Consider the following 23357-nt stretch of genomic DNA (forward strand, 5'->3'; position numbering starts at 1 on the left):
CCCCGCCCCCGAGCCGCTCCCCGCCCGCAGCGGCGCACGCCGGGACGCGTAGTTCCCGCCGCGGTGGGGAAGCCCTTCCTTCCTCCTTCCCTTCCCGCCTCCCTCTCTCTCCGCCCCGCGGCCGGGCGCGGGGCAGGCGGGAGCTGTAGTGCAGCGGGGCTTGGCGGAGCCCCACGGCCGGCAGGAGGTGCGTCAGCCGCCGCCTCAGGGCCGGGAAGGCGCTTCCGGAGGCGGGAGGTCGCGGCGTGGAGCAGCGGCGCGGCGCTGCCCGAGCGGTGCCGGCGGGACGTCAGGAGCGGAGCGGCGGGGCCCGCGTGCGGCGCGCTGCGGAGGAAGGCACGGGCCGGCTCCGCCATGTCCTACTGCAGGCAGGAAGGTGCGCCCGTGTGTCTTCCCAATGTCACCCCGCCGGGCGGGCTCGCCGTGAGGCGGCCGGGGGTGGGTGCGCCGCGGGGTGACCGCCCGCTGCCCGCAGCTCGTGAGGGGAAGGGGCAGCCGGAGTAGAGAGGAGGAGCGGCGGCCGCCCGCGGTCCGCGTGTAGCGGCGGCAGCGCCGCCTCGCCTCCCGCCGCCGACCTTTCGCCTCACGGAGGGCGCGAAGGGCGGCGGGGCCATGAGGCGGCAGCGCGGTCCCGGCCGTGTGGGCTCGGTGAGGCCCCGGAGCGGGCCCGGCCCCGCAGCGGGCCCGGAGCGGCCGGAGGTGCCCGCAGAGACCGCGTGTGGCCGCGGAGCGGCTGAGGCGTGCGGGCAGGGCAGCTCCCGGCCGCGGAGCGCCTTCTGCCCGCAGGGGTTAAATTTATCCTGGCCTAGCTGAATGGCCAGAGGTGTGGGGTTTTGCCTTTTTAAGGTTGACGGACAGGGTGGGTAGAGTGCGAGCTTTTCTGTATCTGTAGCATGTTGTATACAGGTGGTATTTATGAAGCTTGACCACTTCTTAAAGCGGGAGATGCGTAGATAAGTATCTATATCTATTTATATATGAATAAAGTTCCTTGTTCTCTTAAGTAATGCCAAGTGGCTGAATGTAAAGTTTCAGACTGGGAAAAAAGCACCCATAGTTCTAAAAGCCATTTGTAAGTTACAAACTTGGCCACAAACGATAAACTGTACTGAGGTGGTCATAACGTATGGATCTCTTTTATGCTTTATGCTGTGCTTTGTTTAATTTTGCAATATCTCTAAGTTGCCTTATGCAACCCTACAAAATTGCAGTGTCAGTGTTAGAGTTCATGTGTTTCTTGCTCCTTTTGTATAAGAAATGACCAAACATTCCACATTGTAAAGTTTGCTGGAGTACAATGCAGAGTTGTCAGAAAACTGTTTCAGTTTTTTAAAAGGTGTTAGATTTATCTGTTTTTCAGACATATAACCAATGCATGGTTACTCAGCAAGGTTATGTCACTGAACATCTGCTGGCTGAGGTCACACTGAGGGGCCAGGAGATTCTAATTTCTCATATGCCAAGTTACTGTAGTGGCCTTTATGAATTTGGAGAATTCTTGGGGAGTTTACCATTTTTTCCACACTCAGAGTGTGTGTTAGAGCTTTGCAGGGTTGTTAGAAAACTAAAACTACTGAAGTTTCCAGGCAAGCCTCCCCCGACCCTGCTATGGAATGTTTTAGTTAAATCAAGAGCAGGAAATTTCCTCTGTTGGATTTCCATCCCTTGTAACGTTCACAGCACCTTTCAGTGTAGTTAGTCCTATATGGTGATGGCTGTCTTCTGTTTTTAATTCAGATGATCAGTGTAAAATATTACACTAGTCTTTAGCAAAGAGCACTGTTATTAATACGTTCCTATTAAATGCTTTACTGCTATTTATTATAGGTTTATTTTCACTCTTTTTTTTTTTTTTTTAATTCTAAACCTGTCATCTGTGTTAGTCCTGGTCTTGGAGTAATTTGAGTTTGTTTTTAAACAGCTTTTTAAATTTGCAGTTCAGTGAAGTCTACTGTTTATTACAGGACATTGCTATGAAAATTGGAGCTTGAGAATAACAGAATTTCCGTGTGTACGTGTTCCTCTGAACTAGTAACTGTTCTCATTGAAGGCGATTGTTAAGTACAACAGTTCATTCTCAATATTAGTGCATCACATTGAATATCTCATTACCTTGTGGTGTTCAGCAGTTTTGTAAATCATTCTTTTCTCTCTCAGATTTCTCTGAACTGCTTCTTGTCTCCTCCATCATAGGAAAAGACAGAATAATATTTGCAACCAAAGAGGACCATGAGACACCGAGCAGTGCTGAGCTGGTTGCAGATGACCCAGATGACCCTTACGAAGAGCAAGGTCAGTAGTGAGCAGAAGAACAGAAGTAAGGGGTGTTACATCATATATATATCCAACAGAAAACAAACCCTGCATGAATTAGAAAAACTTAAGAATATTTAAAGCCTGAGGGCAGCTGGTTATGCAGTTAATACCCAAACTCTTGGCAGTTTTAATTGCCAGGTTAGGACATCACTAATGACACGCTTTCTTCCAGTATTTCTTTTTCTACACTTGTAATGATTTTTCTTAGTGGCCTGTTCAAATAATTAGTTGATGGCTTTTAGTTTTGGTTAGTGGCAGGGATATGCAGGGATACCTTTTCCTTTTATTAATAACGTTAGTGCCTAATCAAGTGAAAATTAAGATTGTTTTTGCTCTGTTTTAAGTAACAGTGTGCAATTTTCAGAGAAGCTAGAGTGAATTACATATCACTGTCATTGAAGTGAGTTTTTCAGACATATAACCAATGCATGGTCACATAACCAATGCAACTAGAATTGCCTACTATGGCAATCTCTGAATATCTGATTTAATATAAATTAATATCTGGCTAATATATACTATACTGGTAGCAATTTAATCAATATCTTTCAGTGCCACGTGACAGGTAAGTTAAAATTATTGAGTTTTCAACTGTAATCATTGTGCCTTGAAAATGCAAATGTTTTCATGAAGATTACAGTTCTTGTCTCAAGTATATCTAACCTGAAAATAGAGATTTAAGAGAGCAGAATACTTCTGAGACCAAGACTTAAAATATTCTGGTTGTGTATTTTAAATAATGGGTAAATGAAATATACTTCCAATAATGATGATTTAATAAATTTTGTCCTGGGTTAATAATTATCATGAAAATGTGAGTTTAGGTTATTTTTTTCTAATTGCCTCTATGTTTACAGATCTTTTGGTCTCTTCACTTTGTGGGAAGGGATTTCATTGGTTTCAGCTCAACTGAAGCTGAAGTAAATTCTTCAGACTCTTTGAAACTTAGTTAGAAAGTGAAAGTTATGCTTTCTAAAGTGTCTCAAGAGACCTTTAGAGGGCAGCATGTAAGCAGTTTAGCAGCTGGAGCTCACAGGGTCTCTTTCTTAGCTGATACGGTGTGTAGTGTAATTTGAACCACACCTTCCTATGTCATCAAAATTAACTTTTTTCATTCGTAGATTTGTGTTGAAATGTTACTGCATTTATCTGCCTATTTTGGCTTCATTTCAGCTGCATGTAGTCAGTTATATATACAAACGTTTTTCTCACCTGCACCTATAAGTCTGTTGATGTCCTGGTGTGACATACATTTGGGTAATCAACTAGTCAAAATTTAAAAAACACTTTATTTTTGTTTAAATGCCGTATCAGTTTATTGCTCTTATGTGTATTTTGATGGACGTGGAAAGGCTGTGGTGAGGAGGAGAGGTGATGGGGTTTGTTTCCTAGCAGTCCTGCATTTACAGAATGTTAGGTCACTTTCTTCCTCAACAGTAGATCAGAGAAGAAAAGGGGGAAGCCAGGAGCTTGACTGTGTGTGTCTGGGGGATTCAAAATGAGAAACTATAAAGTATAAGTACTGTCAATAACGTTGGGTGGGGATTTCTTGTTGTGTGATTTTATTTGTTAGTTTGTTGAGTTTTCTTCTTAGTATACGGTGAACTACTGCCGTGTTTTTAAGTCTGAAAAACCTCTTGAATGACCCAGGGCTACAGTACATTAGATCAGAAGAGAGAAAATGGACATATCACAGAATATAGCAGTAGGGAGTGAGGCTTGTGGGCAGGAAAGACGTGGGTAAAATAGTTTGGAATACGTTGAAATGCTGAAGCTCTGGCATGCATTGCTTTTATTTAAAAGAAGATGGGGAAGGGTTTTGCTGTACCTAATGTAACATGCAGGCTTTTCTAATTTAGCTTCTACATGGAATAGAAGACTTGGTTTCCAGTGTTGTATAATGAACTGTAAGGACGCTTTTCATCTTTTCTGCTGTGCCAAAGAGACCAGTCATATCTGGGAAAGAATAGATGCATTATATAGACCTGCCATAATCTGCACTGTTTTCTAATACACCTGAAATTTGTGCTTGAGGTTTTGTTTTTTCATACTTGAGATAAACATTTAGTTTTGTATGTGGTAATTTTTGATAGTTCTTATTTTGTCCCAGACATTAACAGACATTAGTCTTTTAGCAGTCTACTTGAATCAGTAGATTGGTCAGGAAAACTTATGTTCTGTTTCCCTTAGGATAAAAACCAGTTGTATACTGCTCTTATTTCTGTCAATATTTTGTTCTTGTTGTATCAGCTGTACAATTTTGGTAGGCAAAATGTTAATGACTCACTTTAAGCTAAAAACATTGAAAGAAAAAAAGCCATGGGAAAAGGAAAGGCAGACAAACTGGAGTAAGTTCAGGTTAGGATTCATACTGCAGTGAAGATCACAGTTCACTGTCTGTGCCTTTTGACAGCTGTGGCTGATGGAAACAAATTAAGAATTCATTTGCAGCGGTTTTGAAATAGTATTGTTACTGTAAAGCATCTTTCTAGTCCTATGTGTTGCAGATGGTGGAATTTAAACATGAAAGATTCCTGGTTTTCACTGACATCTTGGCTGCCTTCAGTTTGAATAATTTTTTATTTTATTAAGCTTATATGAAGAAGGCAATGATGAGTTTTATGCATACAAAGTGGTTTTTATTAGTGTTACAGCTGTGATGGGAAAGTTGGATAAAAGTACTTAGGGAATTGGACCTCAAACACAGATTGTTGCTGGTCTTTCCCTTCTGTTTTTCCAGACTTGTTCCTGTCACCTTATTTTATACACAGTTTTAAAGTGGTTTCTAGAGGGGACTGATGAAGCAAAACTCCACATTCTTTTAAGAAAGAACTTGACAAATGATGTACAGGACTGTTTCTATGTCTCTTTCAATCCTGCTTCCTGTCATCTTACACTGTGAATCCCTGGCAGATAAACTTGTTATTGGGGTGTTTGTCATGTAACAGGGAAGAAACTCTTCTCAGAACAGCAGTGGGACTTCATACCAGTGAGTCCAAAGACAAGTGTTGACACAGATGCAGATGGGCCTGCCTTTGGCCATGACATGAGCAGCTCCCATGAGCCATGAGACTTTAGGTTGTGTGATGTCAGCAATCAATTGCTCACACAAGTCTTGATCTACAGGGTTATTTTCTCTTCCAGAAGTGTAGGTTCAGGTAGATTGTGACTCACTGGATCAGTGAGGTTCAGGCTGCATTTGAAAGAAGTTTGAATTCAATTTTAATTAAAAATAGTAATCCTATCTATTGCAGGCTTGCAACTCAGGAAGAGCAATGGATGAAATCTGTTTCCGATTTAATTGTGTTCTAAGCTTGCTGATGGACTTACTCATTGATGTGTGAATTCTGCTGTGATTATGAATGAGGAAATGCTTGCTTTATTCATCTGTATTTTTGTTTTGTTTTTCTAAAGCATGGTTTCTGTGCACAGAACTTCTGAAACTGGTGCTATTTCAGTGATAAAATAGGTGTAAGTCAGTGGTCTTGTGATACAATAGAATGTAATGTTTATGGGATAACTCACAGTAAGATTTGCGTGTTTACAAGGCAGGTCTGGTTATAAAAGGAGCAATCTATTTTAAGAGAATTATTTTACAAATAATTTTGTTGCTGTAGTGTCTTCAGGAACATTTCAAATTGTGTTTCTTTTCTTCTTAAAGTGCTAGAAAAATTGCCTTAAATGACTGGTTGATGTTAGTGAGGAGGAATATAGGACTGCAAAATCTAGTTTACAAAGCAAATTGTATTTCTCCTACACCATATGATTAACATCTTTCTGCTTTATGTCATCCTTAGCAATGAGAAATCTGACACCAGCCACTCTTTTTTTTTTTGTCTCAGAAGTCCTGCTTCTCCCCCAGGCAGCTGGAGATGTTGTGATGCAGTGGATTAGGTGCATATTATCAGTACAGTGAATATTACAGATATTTTGCAAAACCATCTTGCCAAATAAAGCATGGCCCATGGAAAATGGCAGTATTACTGTAGTTGACTGAATCGTGCTAAGGACACTTTTACTTTCTGTAATGAAAAAAGAGTCTGATCAATGCTGAGATTTGACTGACTCTAATTTTCTGCTGAACTGCATTGGCTGAGATAGAGAACATCACTGATGAATTGCAAATCACAATAAAACATTCCTTTTAATATAGCAATAAAACTGTTGAGCTGCTTTTACTGTACAAGTCAAGGTTCATGATATTGCAGCCTGGTGTCCAAGGAATTGCACCTAGGAGTGAAATGTATGTCTGGAACTTTGTTAATCCACAGGACAGAGACAAGAAATAAGTTTATTGAATTCTGTGGAAGTATTTTAGGTAATGTCAAGTTGTGTCAGGTCTTGAATATAATTTCATGTTTGAATCAGAATTAATTCAATTTTTTTGTCTGCCAGTGGTATTTTCTTACCCCCTTTCTAAAGGCAAGGTGCTTAAATTTAAGGTGTATGCACATGCTGTCAGCTTCTGCAGAAACTCAGCCTGGAGGTGAAGTTAGAAACGTCTGCTAAAGAGGAGGAGAGCAAACCGTTCAAGTGGAGAAGAAACCAGCTTGGATCATAGCAGAATAGTTCTCTTGTTCTTCATAGATGAACATACTTGTGTATGTTCATACCAGGTAGAGAAAGGAAATAGAGATGTATTTATTGCATTAGAGACTCTAGAAGTCCACAGGACCAAGTCTGTTATATTGAATTTCTAAAATCAGAGGAAAGGAGTTCTTCAACTTGCTGTTTGACCTTCATTGTGTAATTCAGTTGCCATCTAGAAGAACATATGCCCTTAAATCTTCACCTTTCCAGTCCACAAGTGAAGTATTTCAGGACTTTTAACTGTTCCAGAGTAGAGGATTACAGCTGTTCCAGTTTAGAGACTGAAGTGATACTTAACTCCTTTCATTTGTGTTCTAAAGTACAATTTGGTTTCTGGCAACCAGACAGGCAGGCTTGCTCTCAGGCTTGCTGTTCTTTGTGTTCTGTGGCACATGACTTAATCCTTACAAATACACTGATTTTTGTTTTTGCAATTCTGGTCTTCCAGTTGCAATTTGAAGGGGGAAAGTTGTGAGTTATTATTTCAGAGTTTATTTCAAACAAGAAGAAAAATGTATCCATTCGATTTGATTGAAAAGATTTCTAGTCTTAATATTGGATTTAAAGTCTTGCTATTTATATGGAATGATTTTAATGCTTGCTTGTTCCCCTGACAGAGACTGGCAAATTGATTGACTTGACTTCTATCTGTTTTGCTGTTCTCTTAGAATATTCTCAGTGGTCTATAGTCCAGGGAGAAGGACTTAATTCAGAGATGGATAGAGAACTAATCTCACTTGTGCCCATTAAAGGATTATACAGATCAGAGGGGGAAGCAGATTGGCTGGGAAGTGAAAGGTGTTTATCAGCCTTGAAGCTACAGAGCTAAGATGGCATTATAAGTGCTTGAGTTCACACCTGCAGCCCAGCAGCTGTCACTGAGTGAAATCAATGTTTAGAAGGAGCATTAACTTTTCTTCTCTCTTGTTTGTTCAGGATTGATATTGCCCAATGGAGATATCAATTGGAATTGCCCATGTCTGGGTGGAATGGCTAGTGGTCCCTGTGGGGAGCAGTTCAAGTCAGCCTTTTCTTGTTTCCACTATAGCACAGAAGAAATAAAGGGATCAGACTGTGTGGACCAATTCCGTGCCATGCAAGAATGCATGCAAAAATACCCAGATCTTTACCCTCAAGAGGATGAGAATGATGAGAAGTCCAGCAAAGATTTGGAAGCTGCCTCTATGGAGGCCTCTGCTGCCAAAGAGGAGAAGGGGTCCAGCTAATGAAGATGCAAGGAGGCTGTCGTCTCCATTTCTCATTTTCAGAGACTTGGACTTCTGCAGTGTGTCTGTCTTCTGAGTAGTGAGGAAATGTTTCACCATATTCTGTGCACTGTATTGTAATAAATAATTTATTCCTGAAGGAGAAATCTCAGAGCTTCAGCCTTGCAAATAAATACTGCAAAACGAGTGAGTGTGTGTGTGTACTGTGTAACCTGGTTTTGGACAGTTAAAACTTTAACAGCTGTTCTTTCCCCTCAAGTTTTCCTTGAGTTTTGACTTGAATAATGTCTTGAAGTACATAGCTCTCAACTAAAATTCCACTGGCACACCAGGTCTGTCTTCATTTCAGTATGTTCTAATCAGTAGCTGCTTTTAATTTAATGTATTCAGTTCTATCAATAGAAATTACATTAAATGATTGTTTTTCCTTTAAGATTTTTTTTTCCAAAGTGATGCAAGACATTGAAAATGGTCTAGATCTAGAATTTCTAAAATAATTTCAATTACTAGATTATGGTTGTATTTTACTACTGGCATCACATCAGGACTGCCAGGAAAACATTGAAATGCACATCTTCTTTGATTTCATTTACTTACTGTGATGCCTTTTGAATTTTTAAAAATGGTGTGTTGTGCAACTGATGATTAAGGTAAATGAAAAGAATGTTGGTCACTGGCTTTAGTTTTGCTCTGAAAATACAGCTTTTGGGTTCCTTTGGTTATTACTTTCTCCTTCAATGTATAGATGGGCACTTGTAAAATACTTTGAGATACAATAAATTGTTACCTGGTGTAATGATCTCAAAACAGATACTGTGACTTAAGTGCATATTAAAAAGCAAATACTTTTTACCCTCACTGGAAGCTCCTGTGTCTTTGTGGTGTGGTGTTTTGTTTGGTTGGTTTTTTATGAACACTGATTGGATTTGAGAACTGTTCTGTGCTGTAAGCAGACCTCGAATGAATTTGTGGATTGTGAAGATCAATTGCTCCAGCTTGTCAGATTTTTATTGTCTTATTCTTTTCTCCCCAGCCCAGGTAGGAAGGCTTAAAAAACCTAAAGCTTTTTCAGTAGCTGTAGTAGACTGGATCATGAACCAGCAAATAAACATGAATAGCTATTAAAATACTTGAAAATTTCTTAAGGGGTGCAAATAATTTAATAGTTCACTATAGTTTAATAGCTGTAGATAAGCTATACTACATTGTTTGTCTTTCCGAGCAAAAGATAGGCTGTGAGATTTTTTTTTTTCAAAAGAGATTGTGGCTGTGTTTTGTTTTTTTTTTTCTCTCCTTGTGTTGGCTACCTCAATCAAAGCATAAAAGGTTGTAGTGTCAGTAATGCAGCCCACAAAGTCCAGCAATGTTTAAACACTTGCCTTTCTCTGTGGGCAGCACTCTGGAGTGCTCAGCAGCATTAATTCCGTATTGCACTCTTGTGTCTTGCTTGCATAAGGGAATTCGGTGGCACTGATGTTTCTGAATGTTTGAGGGGAATTTCTGTCAAGTCTTACAGTGTGTTTGAGGTGTTTGTATTTCAGTATAGCTGTTGGACCCTCAGAAAAAAATTTGTAGAGAGTTAAGTGGCTTTCAACTACTTTGTTCTGAGGGCAGTGATAGCAGGGACCATAGGTATCGCTGCTTTTCAAAGAAACAAAATGACAGAACTTCTCAGTGTGACTCTTTCAGACATAGAAAGCCAAGTGCCAAGTTAACCTGAGTAAACAGGCACAAAAGCAGCAGAGATAATCTTTGGCACTTAGGCAGTTGGGCCATGCAAATGAAATCTTAGGCAATAGATGAACACTGGGCACCAAATTAAAAAAAAGTCACATGCACTCAAGCTTCTGGTTGTTAAATGGAAATCTAGTGGTTAAATCTGTCTGTGAGGAAGCAAGAGCTGTTTTTCAAGGGGTGCTCTGTTCTAACAAGTTGCCTCTTCTTTCTTTTTTGCTGTGCTTTTTTTTCCCACATTGCCTTTGTGCTCTAAAGTGTTTGGATTTATCCTCTGCAACTGCATTTGTAGCATCTGTGTACAAAACATACCATGTGAGAATCTTGGCCTACAGTGGGTAGGGATGTGCACCTAATACTGACAGAGGGAACTTGGGGTGTAATCTGACACATTTGAAGGTGTGTTTAGGATGGGTTTGCTTCTTTCTGACTGTTGTGGCTTGGTAACCTGTTGTGCTGCATCCAGTACAAGTATGTGTAAGGATCTTACACCAGAAACTGAAAAGCACTGTGTAATGTGTTTGAAGTGTTTGAGAAAGGAAATCATAGCTTTAATCTTAAATAGTTCATTGTGGAAATTTTTTTTGTAAACTCATGCAGTTGTGAATGTATAGGTAAAGTAACCCCTTGTTTCTGTTTCCCAGCATTGCTTTATTTTTGTGATTTTCCTCCTATAGTTATACGCCCCAATTTTAAATCTAAAATCAATCAGTGGTTATTCTAATATGTAATAAAGATGATAAAATGATCCTCGGCAATATGTGACAAGCTTGTGAAATAAGCAGATGGTAAGTTGCATTTTTATTGTGTCAATACAAAACTTAGAGCTGCATATTTATTGTTTTAATGTGTTTCTTATTTTATATATTTATTTTATAAATAATACCTTGGTTTTCTGTCTGCCATCACTGAGCTACTGGTTCTTGGAGAGAGAGAGTAGTAGATTCAAATGAGTTTGAGCAATTGTGTTTATAGAGTAATTTCATACTGATTTTATTTTAACAGGTGCTTTTGTGAAGTCATAGGTGCTGCTGTGTCAAGTCACGAGTAGTCCTTAGGGGATAAAGAAAGCTTTCATTATGAAAGAATTGTTCTTTAATCCTGTGCCTTTAGTTGATTTTTAGCCTTTAAAAGCTGATGTGCTGAGTGTGATTAAATGTTTATAAAAGTTCAGCTAAAAGAATCTGTTAACAATACATGAAGCACTTCTAGATGTATTAGAATACCTTTCCAATACAAGTTACGTAGCCCAAACAGTTACGTATAGATAGAATTCCAGTTGAATTTTCTCTGATTAATTTTTAGAATAAAAAGACATTGTTTTAATTGTATTCTCCCTACAGACCTACCATTGCTGCCAACATACTCCCTTGTACCATATTGCTGAGTAATACTCCACAGATTTTAAGTTTTAACCATTCTTCAGTTTTTGCACACCCTTGTCCTCCTCTGGTGCAGTGGTAAAGCAATCTCTGCTTTTGAATGCTGGGTGGGCTGTTATCAGCTAGCTGCAATTCCTGCATGATGCAGGATACAAATTCATCTATAACTTGTGATAACTTGCTTGTTAGGTGGGATTGTTTGTGCAATCCACTTAAACTTGAATCTGCTATACATGTATTACATATCCTGATGTTGATAAAGATGGCCTCTAAAACTTCAGATGATCCTTTAACAAAACATATATTCTAAAATGTAAAAAAGTACTGAAAAAATAGTTAAAATTAGACAAAATTGCATTTTCAGAATTAAGTTACTCACTTTTTTTTCCTGCTGTTCTCTGCATTGCAGCCTGAGGGCATTGCAGAGACCTGACTTCAACTTGTGTGTAGTAACCTTCCTAGAGGTATGGCCTTGCTTCAGGTGCAAAAATAATCTTTTTTTTTTCCTTCCTCCCTGCAAAAGGAATGATGAAAAAAATGGTGGCTAGAAGGAGACGTTTATCTTGCAGGCCATTGTAGGGATCATTAGATCTGGGGATCTGGCAGGGCTGTTTTGGAAACAAGATCTATATCCTGTGCAGTTCTGACTGAGAGTATCCTTGTTAACCTGGCAGCAATGTCTCCCGTTTATCTGAGGCACTGATCTGATCACACGTCAATGAACCTACTTATTCCTAGGGAAGTAAAAAAAGGAATTTGTGTGCTTCTAGACTTTTGTTTTACCTCATTAAAATTCTGTCAGTTAGTGTGGGACAGTGTAGAGAAGCTACCAGCAGTTTGTAATTTATTCCTAGTCAGCTCTCTTCACTGGACATCATTTCATTTTGTTGAACAGGAGCCTGTCTGCAGTTGTTTTTCAACTGCTTTTAACCCCTCTGGAGCTGATGTTTTGTTGGTGATGGTGGAGCTGAGAGAAGACCCACCCCACAGAGGAAGAGTAGAGGAGTGCAGCAATGATCATAGCACCAATGTTTGTTTTTTAAAATGGCTTATTGTAAATCAATATTGATCTGTGAGCAGACAGCTCAAGAGGGCCAAAACAACGCGCACAGGAGGATGTGTGGTGATGCCACAGTGCAAATTAACACAGATGACACAACAGTGATGTGAAGGGTAGGTGGACATAGGATTTGTTGTACCCTGAATGACACATCCAGTTGTTTCTGAATGTTACAGGTTCCTTATGCCTCCTAAGAAAGTTAAAGCATCCCCTCACAGTGCACTCATTCCCTTTATAGGATGATGTATGGAAAATGGGTGTTTGTTTTCTTAATCTGTGGTTCCAAGTTGTATTTCTACTAGCAGTAGCTAGTAATGCTAGTAAGTGAATGTGTCAAGAAATAACTTTTATTCACAGAAGAGAACTATGCAGATGTTTACCCTCCCCACAAAACCACCAGTCTGGCACAAAAAGTGGAATAGAGGTGTTTGCTTTAATGTGGTGCTGACTATAAACCAACATGGAATATCCTCATTGTCATTAAATAAGATCCCCTACAGGTAAAATGGCCTCCGTTGAAAAGCACGTTCCTTAGTTTAATTCTAAACCTACACTTGAATTTCATTTCTTGTGAGAGGCTCTTTGAGATCAGACTGTAAATTCATGTAGAGGTCTTTATTAATATTTGAAAGAGAACTAGTTAATCTTTTTGTTGTGAGACAATTTCTGGAGACAGTAAAGAAAGCAGTTGCTGGGCTCCTAAGTTCGTAAGGCTGACATTTCAAATTCTGCCAAATGTCTTGGTTAAAAAGTGTTTTATTGCATTAATTAAATAGCTTGTTGGAGATGCCACATTGTTGGATACCAGTTTAGGTAACAACAAATAAATTATGAAGTCAAAGGGGGAAAGAAGTGGAGGAAGGGAAATTTCCTGAAAAAGAGGGAGGAAGAAACACTAGAAACACTGTTTATATCCTGTTGGGAAACAAATTGGAGCTTTTTTTTCCCCTAAAAAAAAAAAAAAAAAAAAAAAAAAAAAAAACCACAGAAAAAAAAAACCCACAAAAAACTTTTCCTTTTTTTGCCTGTCATGCATTTCCAAATGAGCTGAGGATATCTCTGCTGTTAATCAATGTGAAATTCAAAGTAAAATAGCAGTAAATAGAATGGAAGAGGCTGAATTTTTATGTTCTCATTGGTAAAGTGATCAAAACAATGACGTAAGTTGTAGGCTGGATTTCCATTGTTCTACATTAGTATTAGGGTTTCTAGGTGTCCCACTTAGCAGTCAGACAGTGCTAAATGAAAACATCTCCTCTTCCCTAGGAGTATTAAAAATTAGACATGGAATTGAAACATGCAAAAGTAGCATGTGTGCTTCTCTTTCTCTGTAACTCCCTGAAAGAATATAGATTGATTCATTGTGATTTTTCCTTAGTTGAAGAGAGAGTGCTCCAACCAACTTCATTTGGTTGTGAGTCCTTAAACAGGGGACAGATTCTCAAACTTCAATTTCCTCAAAATTCTGTGTTAGGGAAGGATTTAAGTAGCTACCTCTTGATTACTATAGGGTAAAATTGATTTAGAAATAATGCTTTTGCAGAGCAGAACTAATTTTACCTGGAGTGCAGATGTTACCACTCCTGTACTTTTGCAGAGGGAGAAATAATCCTCAGGCACTATGGGAAGGAAGCAGAGTTTCAGCATCTTGCCCTGAAGTGTGACCAAGAGAAATAAAGCACAATGAAAGCACTAAGTGCACTCGAGGGCCAGTGGTCTTGAGCACAGCTGGAACAGCCAGGTTGCTCTCCCAGAACTACAGCTTACCTCATTTGATACATGCTCCAGCCAGTCCATTTACCTCCTGTTTCTGCTTTGTGGCTTTTGTAGTGTCACAATTTCCACTTTAGAGCAGCTGCTAGTTCCTCACGCTTTGGCTTTTTCTTATAATTAAGGCTTATTTGCAGTTATTGCTGTGAAACCTTTGTGGTGTTGCAGACTAAATACTACAGCACAGAGTTGGATTGGGAATGGAGTTTGAGCCAAGGTGGTTTCTGCAGCAGAGCTCAGCACTAAGCATTGATGATAGCAGTGCACATGTCTAAAGGACACTGTCCTGAGATAAGCCACATGTTTGTTTCTGCTGGGCAGTGGGATAATATTGTCTCCTAAAAAGCAGCCTATTATATTGGCATAACTGCAGTCTGATGGTAAATCAGTTTGAGCTCTCTTATATGCTTATTTAGTTTTATGCCACTTGTAAAGCTGAAAGAAATTGCTGCCTTTTAGTGGTCATTTATAAAGAAAATTACACTCCAGTAATGAATGTATTATGAAAGCAGTTTATGCATATTATTATCAGACTCTGGCCTGAAGTATAGAAACACTAGTCCATATCTTTAGTTTTGCCTTGTAAAATGATTCTGGCTGGAATCAGGCTCAAGTGAAGAACTGACTTGTGATCTATATATGATGCACTAGGTAATCTTGTATGATAAGGCTGTGCTTTTTTTTTTTTTTTGTTAAAGTAGTCATGTCCCAAGTTTCCTGTCTAAGCACATGAAAAGAGGGATGGCAGGTCTGCTTTCCTCACTTCAGCTAGGAACATGTTGAATGAGAATGCTTGAACTAACTACGCCTTTCACTGCAGTGTTACTAAAAGGCAAAGTCCAGCACTGTAATTTCTGAAGCAGAAATTATTTGCATCCAGTTCGAAGAATATCTGATACTTGTTTTCCCAAATATGCCTTCCAGGGTTTTACCAGGCTGTTCATGTTCACAAGAAGTTTGCCAGTCCTAGAGTCCTCCTGGCCTGCTATAAGATAGTCAGTACCTAGTTCAAAAAAAAAAAAAAAAAAAAAAAAAAGGGAAAATCCTTAGTTAGCAAATAGAATAAGAAAGAACCAAATCTGGCATACAGCACCTCTGCCAATTTCATCCAGTTTATGCATGTATCATCTTATGTGTATAAATCCATGTGCATACTGTCACTGCTGGCTCCTGGGCACACAGATTCACTGGTGTCAGGGCTGTGCTCAGGGGTTACAACTACAAATTGATTTCATTCCAGTGAGGTTCTGCACACAGATCTGCTGGGATTTGTCGGCTGCTGCTTATGCCTTTGTCCCCCTCCTGCTTTTACCACCCTCCTTGAACACTGTGAGCTGGAAAGCAAACATGCTTTGGTGGGGATGAATCAAAGGATGCTGCCCCAGAAAGGCTGATCACAGCTGATATTCCTAAGCACTGTCTGCAGGGGAAGCAAAACCCCCAGTGAGTATTTTGTCCTTACCAGGATTGAGAATGGGACACGTACAGCCCCTGTTGGTCCATGATTCTGGGTAAATGCTTCTGTTGCTCCGAGCAATTTTCACTTTCCCTGATTTCAGGACCTTCTTCACTTTCACAACAACTTCTGCATGGGTCCCTTTGTCATGAGCAGACAGGATTCTTGCTTTTATTACTGCCAGAAAACATATCCGAATAGAGACCAACAATTAATTTCTAAATGAATTTTGGTTAATGCTGCTAAAAGGTAGAATTTTAACACCTTGAAAGAAGACATGAAAAAAAGCCCCAAAGTGCAGTTTTACAGAAAGTACAGTGCTTGTCCACTTCACTGATGGATCTTAAATAAATCTGGGGAATAAAAATTGGATTTTTCTTCTTAAGTAGTTAACTCATCCTTTCGCCATGTCATTTAGCAACTATCTTTTAATGGGCTGATATCAAACACCTGGAAATTCTAGGAAAGCACTTGTATATATACAAAGGAAGGGTGAAAAATCCCAACCAGCAGCTACCAGTCTGATTTCAAGCACTGATTCTACACTTTATTTCCAGTTTGAAAACGTTAGTGTTTTGTTTCAACACTGGCCTTTCAAAAATTCTGTCCTGTGAGAAGGGACTGTCTACAGGAAGGAAGTCAAGAAGTTTCCTATCAGGAATGTCACATGACTAAAATTCTATTGATTTTACAACAAACCAGAAGAACTATTTTTGGTTTGTGGTCCAACACCTGGTTGCCATGATACATTTCTGTTCCTTTTAATTTAGTAAGATCCCATAACTTTTTGGCCTGACAGGCTCATGTAGATCAGCCCCTCAAGCAGGCTCTGTTGTCTCCTGCCACAAGCACATCAAACCTCTAGATCCCAGAGCTTTCCTTTCTTGCTTCATGTGATTGCATGAGCCAGGTGTTCATAAACAGTTTTAAATACATTCTTGGTAAATAAGCATGGCTGTTAGAACCTGCATAGTGACTGTAAAAGCAAGGGAATTTCAGATGTGAGGTTTTTTATCATTTTTTCTTGATGTAGAGACCAATCATTCCACTGAGTATTATTCCAGCACCCCTTGTGCTGTAAAGAAGGAAATTAACTGGGTGGGAAGGAAACACCACAGAGCTTTACATGAAAAACACTTTTAAGTTCTTTAAGTTAATCAGAAGTTGAACATGTTACTAGACAAAAAAGGCAGAAGAAATCCTACCTCTCAGGACTTAACCAACCCTGTCATTTTTCATAGCTATCAATCAACAATATGCATAGCAGGAACATTGTGAAATATCATAGCCTGGGGGCATGTCACCCACTTACCATAGGCATATTTCATTTGGCAGAAGTCACTGACGCTTCCGAGCACCTTTTCTTTGCACACACACTTCTCTAGCAGGGAAACCCCAGACCACAAAAGGTTGGAGAACAGCCAGGACATGAGAGAGAAAAGAAGAGCAAATGATCATCAGTTATGAAGTTAGATATCTTTAGTTCCCATAATCTATATGAACCTTATGAATAAATTGGAGAGTGAGCTCAGTTATTTGCAAATGTGTTTCTTGTTATATGATAAAATAATTACTCTGAAATCTGATCATCACTGTCAAGTAAAATGCAGCCCACATGAGGTCTATTGTTCAGTTAATAACTCACCCTAATGAAGAGATTTGTAAGAATCAGATCCAGCTGTAAATCATGTAATTAATGAGACCTTTGTTTGATCCCATAACCTAAGAAATGCTGATCTTTCCTGGTATTAAGGCAATATCCATCTCAGAAAAGTCAAGTTATGCAGTAAGTGGCACTGATACCTCTGCCAAGTGATATAAGTGCTGATCTTTACAGGGCAGGCAAAACTGAAAACTATTTAAATACTACAGACAAGTTGGAGATGGGGGGGCAGACCCAGTCAGGGTGGAGGGTTGAAAGAACTGGCAACTAAATGTTCCCAAACTCTGGGCTGTACCTGGGTGCCTCAGTGCAGAAAATCCCTGCTCGTGATCGTTCCATTTCCACTCCTCCTCGCTCTCGTTGGCTGGCGTTTGGACGAGGTCGGGAATTCGTCCCCCGATGGGGATGTGAAAGAAGGGCTCACTGTCATAGCTGGGGGACACAAACCACAGCACTGCATTAGGGCACCACAGGGGAGGGAAACAAACAAACAAACAGACAGCTGGCTTTGGCTGTGCCCAGACTGATGAGCTTGCTTTCTTCAGATTGGGAGTGCAAATGTGAGCGAGACTTCATGCCATGGAGAGAGATCACAAGCTCTAGGCTTCTATTTAGGCCTCCCCTGCTGACTTAGCATTTTTTAAAGTACCTAACCTATAAATTGGGCCATTTTTGCTTACGTTTGTTTGTTTTTAGGGAATTATGTAACTTAGTGACTGCTTGTTGATGTCGCTGGGACCTGAGGACAGCTGCAGCACCTGTAGAACTGCAATTGCTCAGCAAATCATTTTACCCTGGGCACAAATGAGAGGCAGATTCTTCAGACTCTTCTATCTATATCCAAAGTAAAGATGTGTTTAAAGACCCTGCACATATTACCATGGCGTTGTGGAAATGCCTATTATTACTGCAAAGATTCATCTGTTCAAGATTGCCTTGGATAATACAGTGGACTTAAAGGTGTAAATGTAACCTAAAAAACGTTTTATGATTTACAGCCACCTTTTCAAATGATTGTGCACCCTCCAATTTTTGTTATTGCTGCAGAATTTGTTTCATTTCACAGAGTCCCATCTCAGAGTGAACCCAGGGCAGGGCTTTACCCATTGAAACAGGTCCCAGTGCGCTGGTCACAGTCCCTGGCGCAGTCACAGGGGCGACAGCCATTTTCTCCAAAGCCCCAGTAGCCCACGAGGCACCTGTCACAGTTGGGACCTGCCACTCCTGGTTTGCAGTAGCAGAATCCTGTCCGGGGGTGGCATCTCCAGCTGCTGCTGAACGTGGCGTTGGCTGAACCCGTGGGCTGGCAGGCACAGGCTATGGACACACAGCAAGAGGCAATTCAAATTGAGTGCCATGGGCTCAGCTGCTTAAGTGACATTTTTGCTAGGCTAATAAACTTGTACCTTCTTCCTCATACTCAGTAGTTTTAAGTCAGAACTAGTAAACATTGCATTTCAGCCTACATTCACTTTTTTTTTTCTTTTTAATTTGTTAGACAAAGCAAAATAAGTACAACTGTGAGCATTTGTGCTCTTCCCTACTACACAAATCATGACCACACAGGGTTTTTGAGTGATACCAGAAATCCTCCTCTGTGTATTTATTTTTAACGGGGCTTGAAGGTAATTAACTTTAAAAGTGTTTTGCAGAAAGTTTCACTAGCAAGGGCAAGGAAAAGATTTATAGCTATTGCCTACATTGCCTTTCCTGTAAACACAGAGATCACAAAACTACTGTTTCCTCTAGGGTAGATGCAGCTTGTACAGGTGGTTCAGATGACCTGAAACATATTTTCAATTTCTGCCTCCAAAGAATGCACAAATTTCCTTCAGTTCCTTTCTAAAGTGCTAAACATCACACAATGCAGTACTGTATGTGCTGAAAGAAGCTGATAAACTTTTTTTTTACAAATGCACAAGCTGATCTTTTCAAGGAAGGCTATCAGAATGAAAGACCTCTAAACTTACTAGATGTATTTTACACATAGCTGAAGATTAGCAAATAGGAGGGGAAAACCTCCAAATCTCTCAAATACTGTTGCCACACCAGCCTAGCAACTCCAGGCAATTTGGCAGGAAAACAGATAGTTACAGCTCCTGTGGACATCTCTTCCTGCATAGACAATAAATTGTCATAATCCCACACCACTGGTGCATTCCTGATGTGACAGCATCAGGGAGGGATACACAGAGAGGTGCAAGCCAGCACAGTGGACTCCTCTCCTTCAGGGCAGAACCTGGCTGGGATGGTCAAGCCTCATGCCAACAGCTCTGCAGAAGTAAAATAGAAGCAGTAAACAAACCCACTCTGATGTTCAGACAAATTTGATCAAAATGAGAACTGAGCTGAACTCCAGGCCTTCATATTTCAGCTCTCTTTTGTATTAAGAAAGCAACATGCCCTGACTTTCACTTGTAGCAGACTGAAAAGGTAATGCATCGCTATTTCATCCATCTGGAAGAGGACAGAAATAAAAATTGTGTGGGTAAGGCCTGCTTTTACAGAGATTTTCAGTTAAATGTTGGACACCCAAGGTGTTTAGATAGCTTGGATCAGAGGCCAGCCTTTTTGGATGCTTATTTGAACCAAGCATGATCTCCACAGCTTTTGAAGTTTGCCCATCATTGTTTCTGATCAAACTACTTTTCTTCATGAGCTCACAAATAAAAGACCAAATGAACACTCTGATCCCACACATCACTTTCGAAGGGGAAAGGGGCAAATATATTACTAAAGAGAGTTTAAAATGTAGCAGGGACAAATTCACTTTCATATTTGAAACTCGGGAAAAGAAAATACCTTTTGAAAATAGTACAAGAAGAAGGGCGAGCAATTTTGTTTAAAGGGCATTTCTCTTATGATCTGCTTACCATATAGTTATTCTTTTCCCCCATGCCCTGTGCTCTTTATGCCAATAATTTTAATAATATTATTATACTGCTGTGGATGGATCTGGGCCCGTTGTGCTCAGGGGACTCTAGCACAACAGCCTAGGGACAGAAAAGCCACGTGCTGTCACGGGCAATGTGCTCAGCACAATGGGCGGGCTGGCGCAGGGCAGCAGCCTCTCCTGCCTGCCACAAAGCAGCCTGGACTTTGGGAGCAAACCCAGGGCTTGTGCTGTCAGTTCTGGAGAGCAGGTGTAACACTGAAGTGCTCATTAGCCCTGACAGGTTCAAAGGCAAGGTCTGATTTTTTGCTGCTAAACTTGATTTCACCCCTCACACCATTTTTGCAGCGCTGACTACATCACCCTGAAAAAAGAGACTCAGTTTGTCAGGCACTGAAAACAATGAATGTCATGGATTTGGAGATAAGAATGGGGAACACCCTTCCTTTATTGCAGACAGGTTTGAGACACAAGGAGTAAGAGTTTGCCAACACCAGCATTACTTGAATCCAGGTTTGTTTTCACTGTAATATTACTATAGGTAGGATCTGCCTGTGGAGTTTTCTCTTAAAATACCTTAGATTTCTGCAAACTCTGGGTCTGTCTTTATCCCTCTTATTTCTAGTTTTTGGGTTTCATCAGTGAAAGTAACTTAACAGATGGGTAACTCACATCATTAGACTACCTATCCCCAGCTGACACTGGAACCTGATTCAGGAAGATGAGAACCTACCCTATTCCTGAGGGAAAATGTTACAGCACAGTGACTGAAAGCTGATGAGGAAGCAGAAAACAAAGTGCCTTTTCTTTTTTATTTTGAGGCTGCAGTTCCATAAAAATAATGTTCCCAGATGAGCTGTGGGACATATTCTCCAGTTAGAAACTGGGACAGCTTCTGGTGCATCAGAAAGCAAGCTGAATCAATACATGTACAACACTTTCAGATGAGTTATACAAGTGGCTTGCAAACTCTTTACTCAGTCTGTGTTTATTTAGCGTTTCAGCTTGGGTGGGTACATTGTCTGGCTTCCAGAGTATTACAGCCAAAATCCCAGTTGTGCATCTAAGGTAACTCCTAAAATAAGAGCCCACATGTCACATGCTGAAGGGGCAGCTGTGGATGACTGGGTTTTTATCTGTTTAACAGTACCATGGATTTGCAAATAAACCTCACTATTAAAGAAACATAAAAGCAAGTTTTCAAAACCTTACCCTTTAACATTTTCTAACATTTGACAACCTTTTCCCACTGATTTTTGCTTCTTTTCTCTTGGCAATTCCTCTTTTTGTCTCCATCCACCTCCCTGTCTAACAAAACAGCAGCCAATGTGACAATGGCCTTGTTTGTCAAAGGCATCATCAATTATGTTAGGGACGGTGTGCAGACAATCCTGGCTCAGAGCTGGGCAGTTTATTTTGGTTCTCCCCTTGACAGTAGTGTAGTGAAAAGCATAATTTTACTACAGAGTTGCCTATTGGTCACAGAGTGTCACAAAGCATCCTCTTGCCTTTTAGTCTCACTCCCATACCAAGTTTTTGTCAGACACTACTGTAAAAGGGAGGAGACAAGAAATAATGAAAAATGAATAATTCATACTGCAATCCCCACTCAAGTCCTTAATAAATCTGTCTGCCCTCAGCACAGCTGTCTTCCCCATGTAATTAGGCACAGATGCAAAATATAATATTGGTTGCAACAATATGGTCCCAACTTACAGGAAAATACCAGGTGCTCCAAGTAAGTCAATGGCCTATGAGGTATCTTGTCTTAAATTTTTGTCTAATGATACTGCATAAGATATAGCTGTGAGCAGACTGGCTATTTGATTTAAAAATAAAAAACAGGCTAAATGAAAAATCAAAGTCTTTTGAGTCTGAAATATATACATGTGCATCTTGGGAGTATATGATCAAACCAGTGTGATTTTTAAAGCATGTCAGGTGTGGGGATTGACTCTGCCAATGAAGTTTCTTAAATGAAGGAAATAAGATAGACAGCTCTGTGTGTGGTCAGGGCTGATTAAGACAGACTTTGAACCAAGATGTGATGGGGCTTTTGTGATATTAGAATTAAAAGTTCACTCCCTCTGCTCAGAAGTAAAAGGATGAGAAGCAGAGTCTTTCAGACCATGTGTGTGTATGTGCATCTGGGCACATTTTAATTTTCTAGCCTCGTTCTTTGAGTAAAAAAGCTTGTTTTCCTGGAGACCCTTTTTAATGGGTCTACATGCCTGCATTACTTTTAAGCTAAGCAAAGGGTGAGTACAAAAGATGGTGCCATTTCAGAAGGATCCCTTAAGCCTTGGAATAAGCCACAGGAAAGAGCCAAGGATACAGCAGCTTTTCTAACCATTGGTTAGGAAACAATTAGGCTTTTGAGTCAAAGCTCCCATACAAGTCTATATACAAACTACTTAATCCTGTGTTGTCACCCCCAATAACAGGCAGGTGTGTGCCTTGCTCAGGGACTCTTTTCATGCCTTTTTTTCTTTTTTATATAGATCTAAGCAGTGTCCAAACAAGGCTCTGCCCATGACCCTACTCTCATTCATCCCAGCTGGTAGGAACAGGAAAAGCAAAGGGATCAGAGGCAGGCTACCTCTGCAGACAAAAAGGAATAGCAGATTCACACTTCCATATCAAATTTCAGCAGATTTTTTTTTTCTTTCTGAGGGAATGTCTTTGCAGTCTTGCACTGGAGGGTCAGCTAAGGGTGGTTTAGATAGTGCCAGGAGATCCAATTGTTATACAACTTTTTTTTTTTTTTTTTTGAGCAGATTAAGAGAGAATGCTATTCATTATTATGACTAATGCTTAAAGATTGTTTCTGGGCCTGAGCAGTGTCCTGTTAACTTTGTGGGAGCCTGAGGGGGATGTCACAGCTGAACCTAGACTTTGCTCTGGATGGCAGAGCACTCTTCAAGCGTGCTTTCTCAAAGGGATTAGCACAGCATTTCATTCAGCTTTTTCATCAGACTTCCTTTCCCAGCTCAGTATCTACTGTACACAAGGGTCAAGTTTTCATCTCCCATTGAAAGTTTTTCCTCTGAGCTCAAAATGGGAAGATGGGCTCTAGGTTTCTCTCACCAAAACCATCCATTCAGTCTGCTGTTTGCAGTTTATTACTGCTTTCCAGCACTTGCTCATTGGGTGGGTCTTTCATTTAGTGTTGTTAGTCTGGCACTGTTTGCATTAATTTCTCAAAGTGAGACAATGCCTTGGAATTGGTACACTTAAATCCTAAAAAACATGTTAATCCAGAAGTGG

At 40.3% G+C, this 23357-nt stretch overlaps 2 protein-coding genes across 2 annotated transcripts in view; one reads left to right on the forward strand and one right to left on the reverse strand.

Annotated features, from left to right (window-relative positions):
* The first annotated feature begins 42 nt into the window (after window positions 1–42).
* On the forward strand, window positions 43–8990 carry CHCHD4 (coiled-coil-helix-coiled-coil-helix domain containing 4). The gene is made up of 3 exons (XM_053954208.1): window positions 43–376; window positions 2194–2292; window positions 7843–8990. The coding sequence occupies exons 1-3, from the start codon at window positions 355–357 to the stop codon at window positions 8130–8132; spliced, it is 411 nt and encodes a 136-aa protein (XP_053810183.1). The 5' UTR covers window positions 43–354; the 3' UTR covers window positions 8133–8990.
* Window positions 8991–13048: 4058 nt separating this feature from the next.
* LOC128794100 (netrin-4-like) overlaps window positions 13049–23357 on the reverse strand; it is a 45011-nt gene continuing 34702 nt past the window's right edge. Inside the window, exons 6-10 of the mRNA XM_053953739.1 lie at window positions 18301–18514; window positions 17493–17629; window positions 16847–16915; window positions 15541–15711; window positions 13049–15081 (exon numbers count right to left, since the gene is read on the reverse strand). Coding sequence (XP_053809714.1) covers window positions 14945–15081; window positions 15541–15711; window positions 16847–16915; window positions 17493–17629; window positions 18301–18514 — 728 coding nt within the window. The 3' untranslated portion in view covers window positions 13049–14944. The remainder of the gene's footprint in view (window positions 15082–15540; window positions 15712–16846; window positions 16916–17492; window positions 17630–18300; window positions 18515–23357) is intronic.

This window comes from Vidua chalybeata, chromosome 12 (genome assembly GCF_026979565.1).
Source record: "Vidua chalybeata isolate OUT-0048 chromosome 12, bVidCha1 merged haplotype, whole genome shotgun sequence".
Classification (NCBI taxonomy): Eukaryota; Metazoa; Chordata; class Aves; order Passeriformes; family Viduidae; genus Vidua; species Vidua chalybeata.

Bases quoted from the DNA above. Each gene is read 5' to 3' on its own strand.
- CHCHD4 (XM_053954208.1), top strand. From the start codon at position 355: ATGTCCTACTGCAGGCAGGAAG. The intron at 377-2,193 runs GTGCGCCCGTGT...CCTCCATCATAG, and splicing joins GTCCTACTGCAGGCAGGAAG to GAAAAGACAGAATAATATTT. The intron at 2,293-7,842 runs GTCAGTAGTGAG...TTGTTTGTTCAG, and splicing joins TGACCCTTACGAAGAGCAAG to GATTGATATTGCCCAATGGA.